The sequence below is a fragment of the Eretmochelys imbricata genome, chromosome 4, assembly GCF_965152235.1.
Source record: "Eretmochelys imbricata isolate rEreImb1 chromosome 4, rEreImb1.hap1, whole genome shotgun sequence".
In the NCBI taxonomy this organism is placed as follows: domain Eukaryota; kingdom Metazoa; phylum Chordata; order Testudines; family Cheloniidae; genus Eretmochelys; species Eretmochelys imbricata.
The window spans coordinates 142,928,273-142,946,356 of NC_135575.1; the positions used below are offsets into that span (position 1 = coordinate 142,928,273).

Consider the following 18,084-nt stretch of genomic DNA (forward strand, 5'->3'; position numbering starts at 1 on the left):
CTAGCGTGCCGCCTTTGGCACGCGTGCCGTAGGTTGCCTACCCCTGCTGTAGAATAACCTTCAAATCAGAGAAGTCTCTGATCAGCTGTTACAGTTGAAGGGCCCTGTACTGTGGGGAAACTTATCTCAGTCCTGAGCTGACAGGAGGAGCTGGTCTGTAGGATTTCAGGCCAGATCACATATTGAAGTGTTGGGTTTTTTTTTTTTTTTTTGCTCCAGGCTTAGGCTGGGCTTGGTTCTGTCTCCTGACAGATGCTTCCAACGCAGGCCTCTGGCTTGCAGTTTCACAAGGGCTTGCTAAATGCTATTGCGATTGCAAGGTCAAGGAATGGCTCTTTCCGGACACAGCAGACCCTGCTCCCCTGTGGCCTGCAGTGAGTCAGGGTTTCTACTGGGGCAGAGAGGTGAGCGCTTCCCCCTGCCTTCATAATCTTTGCCAAGCCTCTGTTGGATGGGGAATAGTCTGAGGCTTTTTAAGAAGAACTTTGTAACTAAATTGGCCATGTGGCTCTGAAGTAGCTAGGGTGTGGCTGGAGTCCAGCTAAAGACCCTGTGCCACATTTGCTTCCCTGATGAATTGCCTGCTTGGTGCAGTAGGTTATAAGTAGGGCCCTACAAATTCACGGCCGTGAAAAACACACAATGGCCTGTGAAATCTGATCTCCTCCGTGAAATCTGGCTATTGTGGGGGTGCGGTATTGCCACCCTTCTTTCTGCGCTGCCTTCAGAGCTGGGCAGCTGGAGAGCGGTGGCTGCTGGCTGGGCACCCAGCTCTGAAGGCAGAGCCGCCGTCAGCAGCAGCGCAGAAGTAAGGGTGGCCTGGTATGGGAAGGTACCCTCACTTTTGGGGAGGGGCAGGGCCAGCCTTGTGGGTGAGCGACGTGGATGACTGCCCAGGGCACCGTGGACAGAGAGGTGCTGTGCTTACCCATCGACATACAGCCAGCCCAAGGCCCCTATAACCCCTGAGTGCTGGGGAGGAGCAGGGCTGGGGATGCCTTGGCTGGGGGCGCCGACCCTGCGCCAGGCTCTAGCTGCTAGTCCTGGCTGGGCTGCGGAGGGATGGGACTTCCTCTTCCTCTGCACGGGCCGCTCCCAGGGCCAGGTCAGACTCCCCCCTCCAGTGGTGGTGCAGAAGTAAGGGTGGCTTTGTGTTTAAGGCATGGGACTAAGAGCTGGGAACAGAACACACGGTATCCCAGCTCTGTCACCAGTGTCCTATGTGGTCGTGGGCAGGACGCGCTCTCTTGCTATGGCTCAGTTTATCCATCTGTGAAATGGGCTATTGGGCGTTTTGAATGCATTGCTTATGCCCTGATGGCTATGCGAGCCAAAAACCACAGTGCCTGCCCTGAAGGGCTTAGTCAGATAAGACAAGATGCACTGGGAGGTGGAAGGAAGGTGGCACTTCCGATGCCTTGTTCTGTGATGCAGCGTTGTGATGGAGAAGGCCTCTGGCTGACTGGGGGTGGTTAGTCCCTTTGGGCCATGTGGAAGCAGCAAGTCTTTAGGAGGGATTCGATTGGGGGTGGGGAGCCAGGAGTACTGGGACCACGAAGCCTTTCCATGTATGGGTGGACGGCAGGAGAAGACGCAAGCTGTGGTGTGGAGCAGAGCAGAGGGATTCTGTTGCTCGCTTGCTGTGCCTTGCTGGAGTGTGGTCTGCTTGAGGGGACTGTGTGCTGAGCGTGGGGGCCTGCTACCTAAGGCTGAGAGCTCCTAAGGAGGCTCTAGCCTGCTGTCCTTAGATCCCTGATCTGTTTAGGATCCCTTGCCGGGGATGGGGCTGCTCAGGGAGAAGAGGGGTTTAAGAAACCAGCTCCTAAGCAACCAGAGGAGCTAGCAAACAGGAGACTTTTGCGCAGGAGTTTGAGGGGGGGTGTGTGTGTGTGTGTGTGCGAGCGAGAGGCACCTAACAAACATTCTCTAAACTTAGACCGATATCACTTCTCACCCCTACTGAAGAACAAAAACAAAAAAATCCTACAAGAGTAAAAAGAATGCCGGCAGAAGTCCAGCAGCAGAGTGCGGGCAGGGGAGGATATCCGGTTTATTGCTCTGAATGCTGCATGCGCGATTGTGGCATACGTGTGCATTCAGTGCAGGTAGCTCCTGGCCTTCAGAGACCAACTATGGGCTCTGGAGACCAGAGTGGCTGAACTGGAGGAGCGATGGGAGACAGTGAGGTGCACAGAGGAGACTTTCAGGGACATGGCAGAGCAGCCCCATCCCCACTCTGACAACCGCTGGGCTGTTGAGAAGGATGAACGTCTCAGAAGGAGAACATTAAGCTGGAATGGAGGAAAACAATCTCATAGTTGGGACCCTTCTTTCAGATGGTGTCACCGTGTCCTCGCATTGAGGATATCCCTCCAGAGGAGGGGACTCCAGTTATTGGGAAGAGACAGGTAATAGTCATGAGGGCTTTGGTTATTAGAAACATAGATAGCTGGGTTTGTGAAGGCCAGGAGAACCAAGTGGTGAATTGCCTGCCAGGTGTGAAGGTTGCAGACCTCTTAAGACATCTAAACATACTTGTGTGCAGTGCTGGGGAGGAGCCACTTGTCATGGCCAAGACCACAACAGGGTTAAAAAAAGAACTAGGTAAATTCATGGAGGATAGGTCCATCAATGGCTATTAGTCAGGATGGGCAGAGATGGTGTCCCTAGCCTCTGTTTGCCAGAAGCTGGGAATGAGCGATGGGATGGATCACTTGATGATTCCCTGTTCTGTTTATTCCCTCTGGGGCACCTGGCATTGGCCGCTGTCGGAAGACAAGATACTGGGCTAGATGGACCTTTAGTCTGACCCAGTAGGGCCGTTCTTATGGTACACGTAGGTATCCATGACATAGGGAAAGGTGGTAGAGAGGTCATGGGAGGCTAAATTTAGGCTGCTAGGTAAGAGATGAAAGTCCAGGACCTCCATGGTAGCAGTCTCTGAAATGCTTCCAGTTCTAGAGTAGAACTGCAGTATCTCACTGCATGGATGAGAGACATTGGTGTAGGGAGGAGGGTTTTAGGTTTATTAGGAACTGGGGGGCCTTTTGGGAAAGGGGGAGCTTACACAGTAAGGATGGGCTCCACCTAAACCAAAATGGAACCAAGTTGCTGGCATGTAAAATTGAAAAGGTCATTGAGGAGTCTTTGAACTAAGGGCTAGGGGAAAGCCAACAGGTACAGAGGAGCATGCAGTTTGGACATAGACTTCCTTTGGGGTGGGAAGTACTACATCCTAGTAAAGAGGGAGGATAGAAGTTGATAAGGTAGGAGCTGAAGAAAAACAGTCAGACCAAAAAAGAGTCCCACTCACTTATATCACATCAAGGCAGACAACTAAGTATTGACAAATGTATAAGTGCTTGTATACAAATGTAATAAGATTAAATATTAAGACAGGTGAACTTGAGTGCTTGGTGTTAAATGAGGATATTGATATAATAGGCATCACAGAAACTTGGTGAAACAGTGGTAATCAATGGGACACAGTCATACCAAAGTACAAAATATATAGGAATAACAGAGTAGGTCGTGCTGGTGGGGGAGTGGCATTGTATGTGAAAGAAATCAGAGTCAAATACAGTAAAAATCTTAAATAAATCAAACTGTACCATGGAATCTCTAAGGATAGAAATTCCATGCTTAAACAATAAGAACATAGCAGTAGGAATATACTACCGACCCCCTGACCAGGAGGGTGGGGGTGATCAGAGAGGCTGGGAAAACAGAAAACCCAGTATGATCTGGAAAAAGGGGTGTAAACTGTGAGCTGGCAAAATTTGCTGATATTACAAAATTACTTAAGATAGTTAAGTCCAAAGCTGACAGTGAAGAGTAGCAAAGGGATCTCCCAAAACTGGGTGGTTGGGCTACCAAGTGGCAGGTGAAATTCAATGGTGATAAATGGAAAGTAATGCACCTTGGAAAACATAATCCCAACTATACATATAAAATGATGGGGTCTAAATTAGCTGTTTCCACTCAAGAAAGAGACCTTGGAGTCATGGTGGATAGTTCTCTGAAAACATCCTCTGTGTTTCAATCCTTCTACCTCCTGATTTTGAATATCTGCAGTTACGTTTTTTGTCCTCAATTCCTGCTGTGGCTGGTGGATCTCCGCTCTAGACCTCCAGTGAACCTCCACCATCTGGCTGTGTTGGAGAGCTTGAGCCCCAGTGGAGGAGTTCCCTCTTCTCCAGCGTGCGCTCCGTAGGAGTAGCCTGCCACCACGTGTCGGCATAAACACACTGCTGGTGTGGTTTAACGAGTGATTATGTGTTCTTTGATGGACCGCTCCCAGAGCAAACTCCAAGAGTCTCACTTCTTATTCCCTGCACACAGAGTGGGAATGTTTATCTGAGCTGCCCTGTGGGATGACACCAAAAGTGACAGGCTGAGCTACTTCTGCAGTGGGTTTTGTCACTTCTGTGCAAATCTAATGTTCCACTGAACCCTGGAGCTGAGCTGCGCTAGAGACAGAAAGGGGCCTGAAAGGTAGTGTACCCTCCACCCGTAGTGTGCCCCTTGTGTCCAGGTGCGAAGCTGCAAAGAGCACTGCTCTCCGGCACCCCATGCTGACCGCCTGCCTCTCGCCGGGTCTTCCAGGTGTCGGTCGTCCAGCCAAGTCAAAAGTTCAGTCCCCTTCCGGAGTAACAGAAAGGTCCAAGTGAAAATCCTAACAAATCCAAGTAGTTTTTCCTCTGCCCCTTGTGGGCCAAACTAATAGCTACTTCTGCAGCCGGATTGCCCATGCTGCCTGCCATCCGCAGGGTCTCTGGCAGTTTGCCCTGGGGTCGCCCTGCTCCCCCGTAGGAGCCCTGTTTCAGGACTTCCCCCATAGGAGTCTACTCAGCTCCCCATGGATTTCTTCTCACTTGACCTCTCCTTCCTTTCCCTTCCCAGAAGCCGGTTTCCCCCTCTAGGATGCTGTAGGCCAGTGCCCTCTCCTCCCCCCAGAACCTGATGACAGGAGCCGTGCCACTGTCCCCCTTCCTGGGGGACCCTGGCAGTTCTCTCTGGGTCTCACCCTGCACTCTGAGCCCTCATTCACAGAGGCCTGCTCTGTCTCCTGTGGGCTCCTTCCAGCCTGCAGCAGCTGCTGGGCCTCTCTAGAGAGATCCTTTGTGCCCCTCTTTATACAGCTTGAGCAGCCTCTATCTAGCTCAGCTGCTCCATTGCCAATTAGCTACAGGGCTGCCACTTGGAGCACTCGAGTGCTCCCAGGTGTCGCCCACAGGGTCGTCATGAGCCAGTTGGGCCCTTGTTCTCGTGAAGAGCCACTGGTCCCATGAGTGGTCCATGTGGACTTCACTGAGGCACAGATAGAAGACAGGAGCGGCAGCCTATACTCCACTGAGCTGCGGGTCCTTAGTGCCTTTTGAGACTCAGGCCAGCTGCTTAGGTCCCCAGCTTTGAAACCTGTGACTTGACCAAAGCCCACCGGACAGGTTGGTGGCAGAGCCACAGATGGAACCCAGGAGTCCTGGCTCCTTGGCAGCTACTCTTGCCACTAGAGCACACTACCTCCCAGCATTCTACAGTAATTGTCCAAAATGCTCCGTCTTGCAGTGTTGTAATGCTGTAGTGCGTGTTAATAATAGGCCGGTGCAGACTGAAGCAAACAAGCAATTGAAGGCAGAGCTGTAGAATCCTATTGCCTTCCCAGGGCTAATGCCTTGCAAAGGTTGGGGTTCCTGCTTTGAGCCCCATCCACATTACACCCTAACCTCCACTGTCACAGTCCTCTAATTGGCTTGGATGCCCAATGCGACGCATGCAACGAGCAAGCTCTGCTTGAACATGTGCATCGTAGCCGTGGCAGGGAGTGCCATGCTGGCAAGTTTAGGTGGGGCGTGTAGATGGACCCAAAGTTGTAGTGCTCCCTTCTGAACTGACTGCTGCTTGCAATTCACGGTCCCTCTGACACGGTCGGTGCACCCTAAGAGCCATGTTTACACATGGCTTTGCCTAGTCATCTCGGAGGCAGGACTCCTGGGTTCTGTTTCTGGCTCTATCACCCACCTGTTGGGTGGGCTTTGGGCCAGTCACTTAAGCCCCCAAGTTTAATTTTCAAAGGTGTTAAGAACCTGCCTTCGGCACGGCCAGATCTTAGCCCAGGATTAAACCATGGCTCTGGCATGGTAAAAGCATGTCTCAGCGTGGCATGGCTTTGCCACACCTATGTTCCTAAAGTGTCCATCCCACAGCTTTTCTCCAGGGCATGGGGAGATGCACTCTCATTCATAGATTTCCAGGCCAGAAGGGACCATTGTGATCATCTCGTCTGACCCCCCCAGAAGCACATACTGTGCTGAGCATGCTGGGTGTACTCAGGCAGGTGGCGTGCGACCCTCAGCCCTGATGGTTCTTTCCCCTTCCCGGCCAGGTGGAGGAGGAGCTGCAGGAGCAGGACTTCCTCGACCGCTGTTTCCAGGAGATGCTGGATGAAGAGGACCAGGACTGGTTCATTCCATCACGCGACCTGCCCCAGGGCATCGGGCAGCTGCAGCAGCAGCTGAATGGCCTCTCGGTGGGCGACAGTTGCAGTTCAGAGGATATTTTGGTAAAGATCTGGGAGCAGGTGGTGTGCGGTAGTGGTCCCTGGGGATTCCCCCACCCTCAGCAGGGCCCTGTCTCAGGGTGGCGAGCACCAATGAGGGCAGAGCACCTCTCGCTGGTGGGGTTTACTCAGCCATTGTGTAATCCTCACTAGCACTGGTGGGATTCGCATGCACTGCATGGTGAGGATACACCCCCTTCAGGGTTGATGAGTCCCCATTTCCTTCCATGACGGTCCCACAGGCCAGGAGTAACCATCCCAGCTTGGTATGTCTGAGGGGTTACGTTCTGCAGGGCTTCCCCTGGGTCTGCAGGAGGCGGGGTGGCTGGTTGTCATACCAATGAGCTATGCCCATCACTTGGGTAACCCCAGGCATCTGAGATGATCTGTACTGGGATTTCCTGATCTGGAAAACACTGCTGATTGTGGGGCCTTGCAGGGGCCTGTGGGTGTTATCATCCTGCAGCACAGACTGGGGGCAGGGGAGATGCTCTGCATCAGTTCCCATTACATGGCATCTTAAGTAGCCAGATCTCTGGGTAGAGAGGAGGAGAGGGGGGTGAGGTGGAGAGAAATGCACGGTGAGAGGAATGATCCATCTCCCTTTTCTCCATTTCAGAGCAAAAGCAACTTGAACCCCGACGCCAAGGAGTTTGTTCCTGGAGTGAAGTACTGAACCTTCAGGCAAACTTTGAACAGACTGTGTCCCTGGCTTTTGGAGTGGGAGAGGGGGGTGGGATAGGATCCAGGCTAGAGTTGAACTCGGCACGTGAATGGAGTCGCCGCGATGCAGGGAAATCTTGCTCTATAAGCTTATCGGGTACCTTTTTGTTTTTCCTTTATAGCATCTCTTGTTTGGGCAGGCGGCTTTCTGGGACTTGGAGCCCTGCGGGCTTATCTTGTGACTGCTACTCCATCGACAGCCAAGTCCAGGTGTGTGCTTCAAACCAGCTAGCAGAGGCCATTTTTGAAAGCAGGTTTCCTGCTCTCCTTCCCATCCACAGCATGCCAGGAAATGCTGTGGGGAAGGGTGGGGCTTGGGGAAGGATCCGGATTGGGTACGCTTCATATTTCCATTCAGCAGGGATTTCAGAAAAGCTGAAGCGTAATGAGGCTGCGACTCAAATCCTTCCAGCTTGCTGGATTTCCCAGCTTTCCTCTGGAAGCACAACAAACGCCCTTCCTTTGCGTGCACCGACCCCTAGACTGGGTAACTCTCTGCAGACCAGGAGAGAAGTCCGGCCTGCTTTTCTTGTTGGTGGAAGTTCTCAAGCCAGGGAGATCAGATCGGCAAGAGGCCAAGCGACCACTGGGGAAATGGCTCCTTCTACAGAATGTCCATTCGCCTTGGCTTTTTGTTTCTGTTCTTGGGCTTATTCAGTGCTGCAGGCTGCCCCTCTGAAACCTCCAGCATCTGCTGTTTACAAATCACTAGGCAAAGTGACCCACCTTTTGGCGTAAACAAAAAACAAACCCAAAGGGAACTAAAATGCTCCCCACTCCCCGGCATGCTGCTGAACGGCTCTATGGGGAGTTGTGTTCCAGCTCACATGGCAAACCCTCCTTGGAGAGGAGAACGATCCATCCATGTCTGGTGCGCTCCTTATGGGCCCCATCCTGCATGGTGCAGTGCTCCCCTTAGAAGAAGATACTCAGCAGCTTGTAAGATCAGGCCCTGGCTATTTGGAGTGTGGTCTGTCTGCTCCCTGGGCATGCCCAAGTGTCTCATGAGACTGCTTCCCTGGCTTGAGAGAAGCATTGGGGCTGCTGGTCGTCACCTTCCCCTGACAGGAAGGGCCTGGCTTGATGTCCTGACTTGTGCCCCACAATTTGCCTCTTGCCGTGTGAGATGCTCGGTGGGTGTGGAGACAAATTTGGCTTTTGATAACGAATGCTTTGAGCTGATGAGAATTGTTGGCAAACAAACCAGAGACTCCAGGACACCTGTGGGAACCAGCTGGGAGCAGGACACTCTGCCCATGTTGTCAACCAGTGTTTTTGAATGGTCCCATGGTTCGGGATTTAACCATTGGGCTTGGGGGAGTGTCTCAGCAGTGGTACGGTCCCCTCAGAATTTAGGCATCCAGGTATTTAGAGATTAAAAGCATCCTGGGTTGCAGGAGTTGATGTCACTTCTGAAGCCCTCCAAGCCACGGTTAGACACATGGTCTGGGAAACACAGGAACCTCCTGTAACAGGAAGGGATTTCCATCCTCAGACTAGTCTGGAGGAGTGGGAAGAGCAAGTCCCCTGTGAGCTGTCAGATGGACTTGCTGGGGCCGTATGGAAGGCTGGGGAACCTTCAGCATAAAGGTGAGGGAGCAGCTTTTAGGAGGCATTGCCCACCACCTTGTCCTTGGGCTGACGGAGGGCCTGCAGGATCAAGCTCTCTCTAGAAGCAGATACCAGGAATTTTCACATGAGCTGGTAAACCGCAGGCCCAGCTCCATTTGTAACAGACACGCTCACAGCTTCCCTCTCCTCTGTGCCAAGCCGGAGCCATCTCCTCTTGCAGCAGGAGGCCAGGATCCAGGCTTTAGCTTCCCCAAAGCAGAGCCCCAGCCTCTTTGGGTTTTAAACCATCTTTTGGGAGGTTGGTGGCTTCCTCCTTCTGGGAACCAAGGTCCGCAACCTCCGCGCCAGGTGGACCCAGCTGTCTCTCAGTGAGGTTGCCTAGGCTGACGCTTGCTTTTTTTACTACATCTGGCCTTGGTGAAGTAGACTGGGGTTCTCTGCTTTGTCCATGTACAACACAGGCCACAAACACACAGCTTCAGAGTGCGACCAGGTTTTTAATCTCCTCTCCCTGCTGCAACTTTTTATATCGTCCCTTGGAACTTTTTCAGTAGATTGGCAATGGGGATTCTGGAGTCCTTTCAGATCTCACCTGGGCTGGAAATTTAATGACATAAGAGAGCTGCCCACTGGCCTGTGTGAAGTGAGTGAGGTTCTCAGGCCAGTTCCCACTTACCTGGCAAACCCCATCGCGCCTGTTGACAATCTCAGAAGAAGGATCCACGGAGCATGACTACCCCTTACGGCATAGTCGAAGCACATGGCATTGTTGCTATCTGTATGGGACCTGCTTTGGGATTAAACTGAGAGATCCAATCTCCGTGGCTGTCGGGCTGACGCCTTCAACCAGCACTAAACTCCCTTGCAAACTTCACCCAGGATCGGAAGTGGCTCAAACTGGAGTCTTACTGAAGTCTGCAGGTACCTGTATGAATATTGCTACATAGTGGCAGGATTGGGCCTGGTTGTGTTGTGTCCTCCTGTTCTTGGGTACAACCGTTGCCTTTAGTGCCTACTTTCTGTTGCCCCATCTAAAAGGGGTTTTTCCATTATCTGGAGCCAGAGCGCACGCCTTGCTACGCATCTAGCTATGAATGGACTGTGGCACGGGAACAAAAATGTTCAAATCCCAGCTGCCCTTTGGAACAGCCCAGTCTTCTGGGTCAGCGTGGATTCCACTGCCATGAGAGATTAATGTCCACGTGACTGTGCGGGAGTGGTAAGGGTGGGCATACAGGTCAAACTTCTTTTGTATCACTGGTTGAGTTCTCAATTCCCCACCACCACCTTGCTCTGGCTTCTTTCTGACTTTTGAAAACACTTTCTGATGACGTGCTGTACATTTTTAAGATACGCATTATTAAAAATAAATCTTTTTGGAGTTGTGCAGTGCAGTTCATAGATCTTTCTAAGGGCCGGGTAAGCTCCTAATCCATGGGTAACTCCCACAAACATCAAGATCCCAGTAGGATGCCTTGTGTCAACTTGTTCTTTCACAAGTCCTCGTTATGGAAAAGACACCCGTAATTCAGTGTTAATAAATGTAAAGTAATGCACATTGGAAAGCATAATCTCAACTATATGTATAAAATGACGGGGTCTAAATTAGTTGCTACCACTCAAGAAAGAGACCTTGGAGTCATTGTGGAGAGTTCTCTGAAAACATCCACTCAATGTGCAGCGGCTGTCAAAAAAGCAAGCAGAATGTTGGGAATCATTAGGAAAGGGGTAGGCGAAATAGTCTATTGCCTCTATATAAATCCATGGTACGCCCACATCTCGAATACTGCGTGCAGATGTGGTTGCCCCATCTCAAAAAAGATATATTAGAATTGGAAAAGGTTCAGAAAAGGGATTAGGGGTATGGAACGGCTTCCCTAGGAGGAGCAATTAATAAGACTGGCACCTTTCAGTTTGGAAAAGAGGTGACTAAGGGGGGATATGACTGAAGTCTATAAAATCATGACTGGTGTAGAGCAAGTAAATAAGGAAGTGTTATTTACTCCTCATAACACAGGAACTAGAGGTCACCAAATTAAATGAATAGGCAGCAGGTTTAAAACACGAAAGGAAGTGTTTCTTCACACAACGCACAGTCAACCTGTGGAACTCTTTGCCAGAGGATGTTGTGAAGGCCAAGACTCTAACAGGGTTCAAAAAAGACCTAGATAAGTTCATGGAGGATAGGTCCATCTATGGCTATTAGCCAGGCTGGGCAGGGATGGTGTCACTAGCCTCTGTTTGCCAGAAGCTGGGAATGAGTAACAGGGGATGGATCACTTGATGATTCCCTGTTCTGTTCATTCCCACAGGGGCACCTGGTGTCGGCCACTGTCGGAAGACAGGAGATGGGGCTAGATGGACCTTTGGTCTGACCCAGTCTGGCCGTTCTCCTGTTGTGTGTAACAAGTTCTGAGGGCTAGCTGGGCCTTTCCCTGTTGGCTCACGTGGTTGAGGCTTGCGCTGTCCATGGGGGAGTTCATGGGTCTGATCGCCATGGCCCCGCCCAGTGTCTGTGGACCTGCACCTGGGCCTTGCAGATTCAAGCAGAGCGTTCAGAGTTCTCTGAACATTGTTACAGCCTGGTGGGGATTTCCAAACGGGGCTGCTGTGACTCGACACACCAGCAGCAGGATGTCGTGTCTGCCCACTCTATCTTATCCGCTGGCTTTTCAGCAGCACGCTGCCACGGGCCTGTTTCCCTAATCTCCCCCCCGCCCCCCACTGCTCGGTAAAGCAGGTGGTTACTTAATCGGGGGAGGATCGCGGGCTGGGTTTAGGGGCATCACAACTGCAGGGCCGGCATTAGGGAGCGGCGCACAGGGCAATTCCCCGGGGGCCCGCCATAGCGAAGTTAGATGCTTCAGTCCCTCTGTTCTCTCCCCGCACTGCAGGGCTTGGGCTTCAGTGTCTCCCTTCCCCCCCACCCCACGCACAGCAGGGCTTGGGCTGAAGCATGTAACTTAGCTTTGCTGGAGCCCCCCACACCAGCCCTGAGTATTACTCATAATTTACTTAATGATGATCAAGGTAAGGGTTGCAATTATTTTAAGAACGAGGAGATGCTGAGAGCTGGGGAGGCTCGCTGGAGGGAAGAGCCGCACTGCAGGAGTCACGGGAGTGCCGGCACTGTGCACCCTCACCAGGACAGAGGTGGCATTACGCCCAGAGGCCTTAATTCCGCCAAGTACTTCACGCGGGGTCCCACCGAAGTCACATGCTTAAAGTCACCCCTGTGCTTCCATGCCTTTCAGGTGCTCGGCTCAAAGCTGGTCTGCAGAATGGGTGACCTACTTCCTGGGGTGCAGCTTTAGGAAGTCTGTTCTGGGGGGCCACTTGTGCAAATCCAGATGTGGATGCAGTGAGGCTAGTTCCCTGCAGGCCTGTCGACATCAACGCCGAGCTGTTGGGAAGGGAAAGCGAGCAGCTGCAGCGACTTGTTGGGATTTCCTGTTTATCATGGTTGCGCCTCCTGAGCCCGGTCGTGGATGCGTTTTCTGGGTCTTAAACACTGATCTTTGCGCTCAGGGGGGCCGGAGTTGTGGCCCTATCACAACCACATGGGTGTTCGCTAGAGCAGGCTCAAGCAGGAAGTCTGACTAGGAAGTCGTCCCTCCGCGTCCTGGGTCCCTAACAGAAACGGACCCTGGGCAGGTCTGGATTTTAAAGGTGATCTGGAAAGGGAAGAAAATGGGTTTTCTTTGCCTTACAGTGGCTAAAGGGAAGTTTTATATTTTTAAAACGGGGGGGGGGAGGGGGAAGAACACTGTTAAAAATTCTGTTTTTGTGTCTTTAGGCAGCTAGATGATGTCCCCAGTACCAAGTAAGTCCTGATCTACTGCAAGGGGAAATGATCTTTTCTCAAGTCTGGGGGTTGTTGGGGACACATTTAATTCAAATACGGTACAACCAATTAAGAGAAGAGAGCTGTTGCACCTTCTTTCTATATAAGAACTGGAAAAGCTTCAACTCTGCTGGCAGTTCACCATCCCAGGAAGTTGAATGAGAAAAACCTGCCCTGTTTTCTTTATCCGTTTCTTCCATTTGCAAAACGGGGCCAGAGGAAACCGCTGAATAAACAGCAGCGCCAAGCCGTGCTCCCGGAGGAAGCATTGCCTGTCTGCCCAGTGCCTAGAGCTGTGGCGGGTGGTTTCTGCTGTGCGGAAGGCAAGGGAAGATTCCTAGATTCCAAGGCCAGAAGGATCCATTGTGAGCATCTAGGCTGGCCTCCAGTACAGCACAGGCCAGAGACCAGCCCCACAATGATCCCTAGAATAGACCTTTTGAAAAAAATTCCATATTGATTTAAAAATCGCCAGTGATGGAGAATCTACCGCAACCCTTGGTATTGTTGCAATGGTTAATTACTTCTGCCTTTAAAAATGTATGCCTTATTTCTAGTCTATCTAGCTTCAACATCCAGCCCCTGGACCATGTTAGATCTTTCTCTGCTAGATTGAAGAGCCCATTGTCAAGTATTTGTTCCCTGTGTAGGTCCTTAGCGATTGGAAGTATCACCCCATAACCTTCTATTTGTGAAGCTAAACTGATTGAGCTCCTTGCGTCTATCACGATAGGGTAGGTTTTCTAATCTTTTAGTCATTCTCGTGGCTCTTCTTTGATCCCTCCCCAATGTATCAACACCCTTTAATTGTGGACACCAGAACTGGGCCCAGGATTCCAAGCGTGGCTGCACCAGTGCCAGATACGGAGGTCAAATAACCTCTCTGCTCCTCAAGATTCCAGTTTGTGTATCCGAGTTTTGGATTAGCCCTTTTAGCATCACACTGGGAAATTGCTGGTTATTCACCATGACCCCAAACCTTCCTCAGAGTCCCTGCTTCCCAGGATAGAGTCTCCCATCATGTAAAAATGGCCTGCATTCTTTGGTTGTAGATGAATACATCTGCATTTAGCTGTATTAAAACATATTGTTTGCTTGGGCCTAGCTTACCAAGCGATCCACATGGTTCTGTGTCAGTGCCCCACCCTCTTCACGAATCACCACTCCCCGCTTTTTGTCATCTGCCATCTTTATCAGTGATGATTTTGTTTCCTTCCAGGTCATTGATAATGTTTAATAGAGTAGGGCCAAGAAGCGATCCCTGTAGGACCCCATTAGAAATGCACCCATTCAATGATGATTCTCTGATACAGTTACATTTTGAGACCTATTAATTAGCCAGGTTTTAGTCCATTTAATGTGTGCCATGTTCATTTTCTATTATTCTAGTTCTCTAAGGAACCTGTTGGGTAGTACCAAGTCAGCTGTCTAGCAGAATTCTATATCCCTGACCACGGGTACCTTCATCAACCACCCTTGTAATCTCAATACAAAAAGGTATCAAGTTAGTTTGACAGGATTGGTTTTCCATTAACTCATGTTGATTGGCATTAATTATATCACCCTCCTTTAATTGTTTATCAACAGAGTCCCATATCAGCTGCTCCATTATCTTGACCAGGATCAGTATCAGACAGACAGGTCTTTTATTACCCAGATCATCCTGTTGACCATTTTTAAATATTGGCACAGCATTAGTTTTCTGCCAGTCTTCTGGAACTTTCCTAATGTTTTAAAACTTACTGAAAATCAGCATTAAAAGTCCACTGAACTCCTCAGCCAGCTCTTCTAAAATGCTTGGATGCAAGTTATCTGGACCTGCTGATTTAAAAATAACAGCTGCTGCTGCTGCTTAATATGCTCCTGAGATGCTCACAGAATGGAAAGAGTTACTGTATGATACAACATCTGTTTTTGCAAATCCAGAATAGATATTTATTCAACACTTCTGGCTTTTTGGCATTATTATTGATAATTCTACCATTTCCATCTAGTAGTAGACCAACACCTGTGTTAGGATTCATTTTGTTCCTAATATATGTTAAAAACTCCTGATTGTCCTTAATTCTGCTGGCCAGAGATTTTTTTCCTTGTGTCCCTTTGCTTCCCCTATCAATTTTCTGCCATTTCTAGCTTCTAATTTATATTCATTACTACCAACTTCCACTTTCTTCCATTTGTTACATTTTGTATTTATTATTTTTTATAGGTGCCTTCACTTTCCCTCTAAACAAGATCATTTTTTTGTGTGTCTCAATTTTGTGGCTTTTCAGTAAAGTGTTCTTAAACATTCTCCATTATCACTCTTTTTTCCTTAGATATTTTAGCTCATAATAATTTTCAGCTTTGTGAAATGGGCCCCTTTCAAGCATTGAGTATATATTACTAATCTGGACTTTATTCTGCTTTCAAATTATAAATGTGATCAAGTCATGAACTCTTGTACCTAAATAAATTACCATAATTTCTTCTAGTTCTGGGCTCAGTTCATCTTTATACCTCAAGCTGAGACTGAATATAGAATTCCCCTGTGTTGGATACAACACTTGCTGGGTTAGGAAATTACTGTTTAGAAATCCCAAGGATGTTTTAGGACTGGTAGTGGGAGGCTACCAGCATACTTCACTCAAACTGAAGTCCCACATGATCATGCAGCTTTCCCCCTACACATTGTAGATACATGTGTAAGGAGCCAGTCAGCCTGTTCCCTAGTGCGATTTGGTGTGTCTAGAAGATCCCATTTAATCCCCCATCTTGTGCTTTTCCTGTTAGGGCGTTGACCCATAAGCATTCAAGATCATTTTCTTCCAAGTTATCAGTGACTTGGAGAGAGGTAATGCCAGTTTTGACACAGAGTGCCCTCCCCCTGCCCTTTTGCCGACTCAATCCTATACCAGTTCTAACCAGTGATTTTAACATTCCACTCATGGGAATCCTCTCACCAAGTTTAAGTGATGCCAACTTTATGCTAATAAATGAGCAATTCCACTTTCTCTTGTTTGTTACCCAGGCTCCTAGCCTAATTTCTTCTCTTCAGCTCCTTGGGTTCCTTGATGAATTTTCATCTCAACATCTTGATTTTGTGCTAAATGAGTGCTCCACCTTCCCTCTTGTGACCTTCCTATTTTTTGTTAGTTTAACCCCCATCCTGCCTGCTTTAACTGGCCTGTCCCTGAGGGAACTAGCTGCCTTTCTGCTGCAACGGAGATCACCTTATCTATGCAGCCTTCTCTCCCCTAGCTTCTGGCTTCCTTCACTCAGGGGGCAGGAAGGATCTGGGAGAAGATGGCTTGGACCTTCTTGTTCAGCATGCTTCTGCAGTCACCTATTGCCTGGGAAACCCAGTAATGCAGTGCCGTTAGTGCTGATATTAACCATCTCCACTGGATCCCTGTCCATTGATTGCAGTGACATCTCCTGACTCCGCTGTTGTCCACCTGTCCCTTGCAGAATGTTCTTTTGATTCTTCTGCATCATGAATCCCCACCAAGGATTGTCTGTCTTCCTCAGGTGGGGGAGAACTCTGAGAGCAAGTCCGGTTTTCTTACCGGTTGGCCTGAACTGCCACCCACAGCTGTGTCCCCCACATAAAATAACCAGTGTCAATTACAAGAGTTCAAAAACATGAGCTGAACATGCTGGCTGGGCCTGGGGCTTTCAGGCTTTTCTCTGCATAGAATCATAGAATATAAGGGTTGGAAGGGACCTCAGGAGGTCATCTAGACCAACCCCCTACTCAAAGCATGACCAATCCCCAATTAAATCATCCCAGCCAGGGCTTTGTCAAGCCTGACCTTAAAAACTTCTAAGGAAGGAGATTCCATCACCTCCTTAGGTAATGCATTCCAGTGTTTCACCACCCTCCTAGTGAAAAAGTTTTTCCTAATATCCAACCTAAATCTCCCCCACTACAACTTGAGACCATTACTCCTCGTTCTGTCATCTGCTACCACTGAGAATAGTCTAGATCTATCCTCTTTGGAACCCCCTTTCAGGTAGTTGAAAGCAGCTATCAAATCCCCCCTCATTCTTCTCTTCCGTAGACTAAACATCCCCAGTTCCCTCAGCCTCTTCTCATAACTCGTGTTCCAGTCCCCTAATCATTTTTGTTGCCCTCCCCTGGACGCTTTCCAATTTTTTCACATCCCTCTTGTAGTGTGGGGCCCAAAACTGGACACAGTACTCCAGATGAGGCCTCACCAGTGTCGCATAGAGGGGAACGATCACGTCCTTCAAACTGCTGGCAGTGCCCCTACTTATACATCCCAAAATGCCATTGGCCTTCTTGGCAACAAGGGCACACTGCTGACTCATACCCAGCTTCTCGTCCACTGTCACCCCTAGGTCCTTTTCTGCAGAACTGCTGCCTAGCACTGCTGGTGGCTGGGTTTTGTATTAAAATGAAAGCAGAGCCCCGGTAATCACATGACTGCGGAAGCTGGGGCTTTAAACACTAAACATCATAAGATGAGAGGAGCAAGGCACAAGTTCCGGCTACTGTGGGAGGTTGGTGCAGGTGCTAGAACTATTTTCCCCCTGATTTAACTCCCGATTAAGTCAGTTGGTACCAGATTTGCAAAGGTTTCAGAGTAACAGCCGTGTTAGTCTGTATTCGCAAAAAGAAAAGGAGTACTTGTGGCACCTTAGAGACTAACCAATTTATTTGAGCATGAGCTTTCGTGAGCCACAGCTCACTTCATCAGATGCATACCGTGGAAACTGCAGCAGACTTTATATATACACAGAGAATATGAAACAATACCTCCTCCCACCCCACTGTCCTGCTGGTAATAGCTTATCTAAAGTAATAGTCAGGTTAGGCCATTTCCAGCACAAATCCAGGTTTTCTCACCCTCCACCCCCCCCCACAAATTCACTCTCCTGCTGGTGATAGCCCATTGGAGTGAGTTTGTGTGGAGTAACTTTAGATAAGCTATTACCAGCAGGACAGTGGGGTGGGAGGAGGTATTGTTTCATATTCTCTGTGCATATATAAAGTCTGCTGCAGTTTCCACGGTATGCATCTGATGAAGTGAGCTGTGGCTCACGAAAGCTCATGCTCAAATAAATTGGTTAGTCTCTAAGGTGCCACAAGAACTCCTTTTCTTTTTAGATTTGCAAAGGTTACTCTAGCCACTCCTACTCTGGCTCCAGGCTACAACTCTTGGCAATTGACAGGGGGTAGAAAACCTTGCAGTAAAAAGGACTCTAATGCTTGCTAAGCGGTTGGCAGAGCGAAGCACTGCTCTGTGCTGATCAAGGGCTAGATTTCATTCCTGGGTGGAATGGTTACTACCAGTGTTGCAGCACCATCCAGCCAGGTGGCTTCTGCGGTGTTTATGCCCTTCAGCAGGAGGTCCCGAATCGCTGTGCATTAACCTACACT

General features: G+C 49.5%; 1 protein-coding gene across 4 annotated transcripts in view; it reads left to right on the plus strand.

Annotated features, from left to right (window-relative positions):
- The window catches only part of PAIP2B (poly(A) binding protein interacting protein 2B), a 40,175-nt gene extending 29,932 nt beyond the window's left edge, over positions 1 to 10,243 (plus strand). For 3 of the 4 annotated variants that reach the window (XM_077816065.1, XM_077816068.1, XM_077816067.1), the window contains 2 exons: positions 6,386 to 6,562; positions 7,179 to 10,243. In XM_077816065.1, the coding sequence (XP_077672191.1) occupies positions 6,386 to 6,562; positions 7,179 to 7,235 (234 nt within the window). In that variant the 3' untranslated portion in view covers positions 7,236 to 10,243. The remainder of the gene's footprint in view (positions 1 to 6,385; positions 6,563 to 7,178) is intronic. The other variant, XM_077816069.1, reaches the window with a different exon arrangement.
- The last annotated feature ends 7,841 nt before the right edge of the window (positions 10,244 to 18,084 follow it).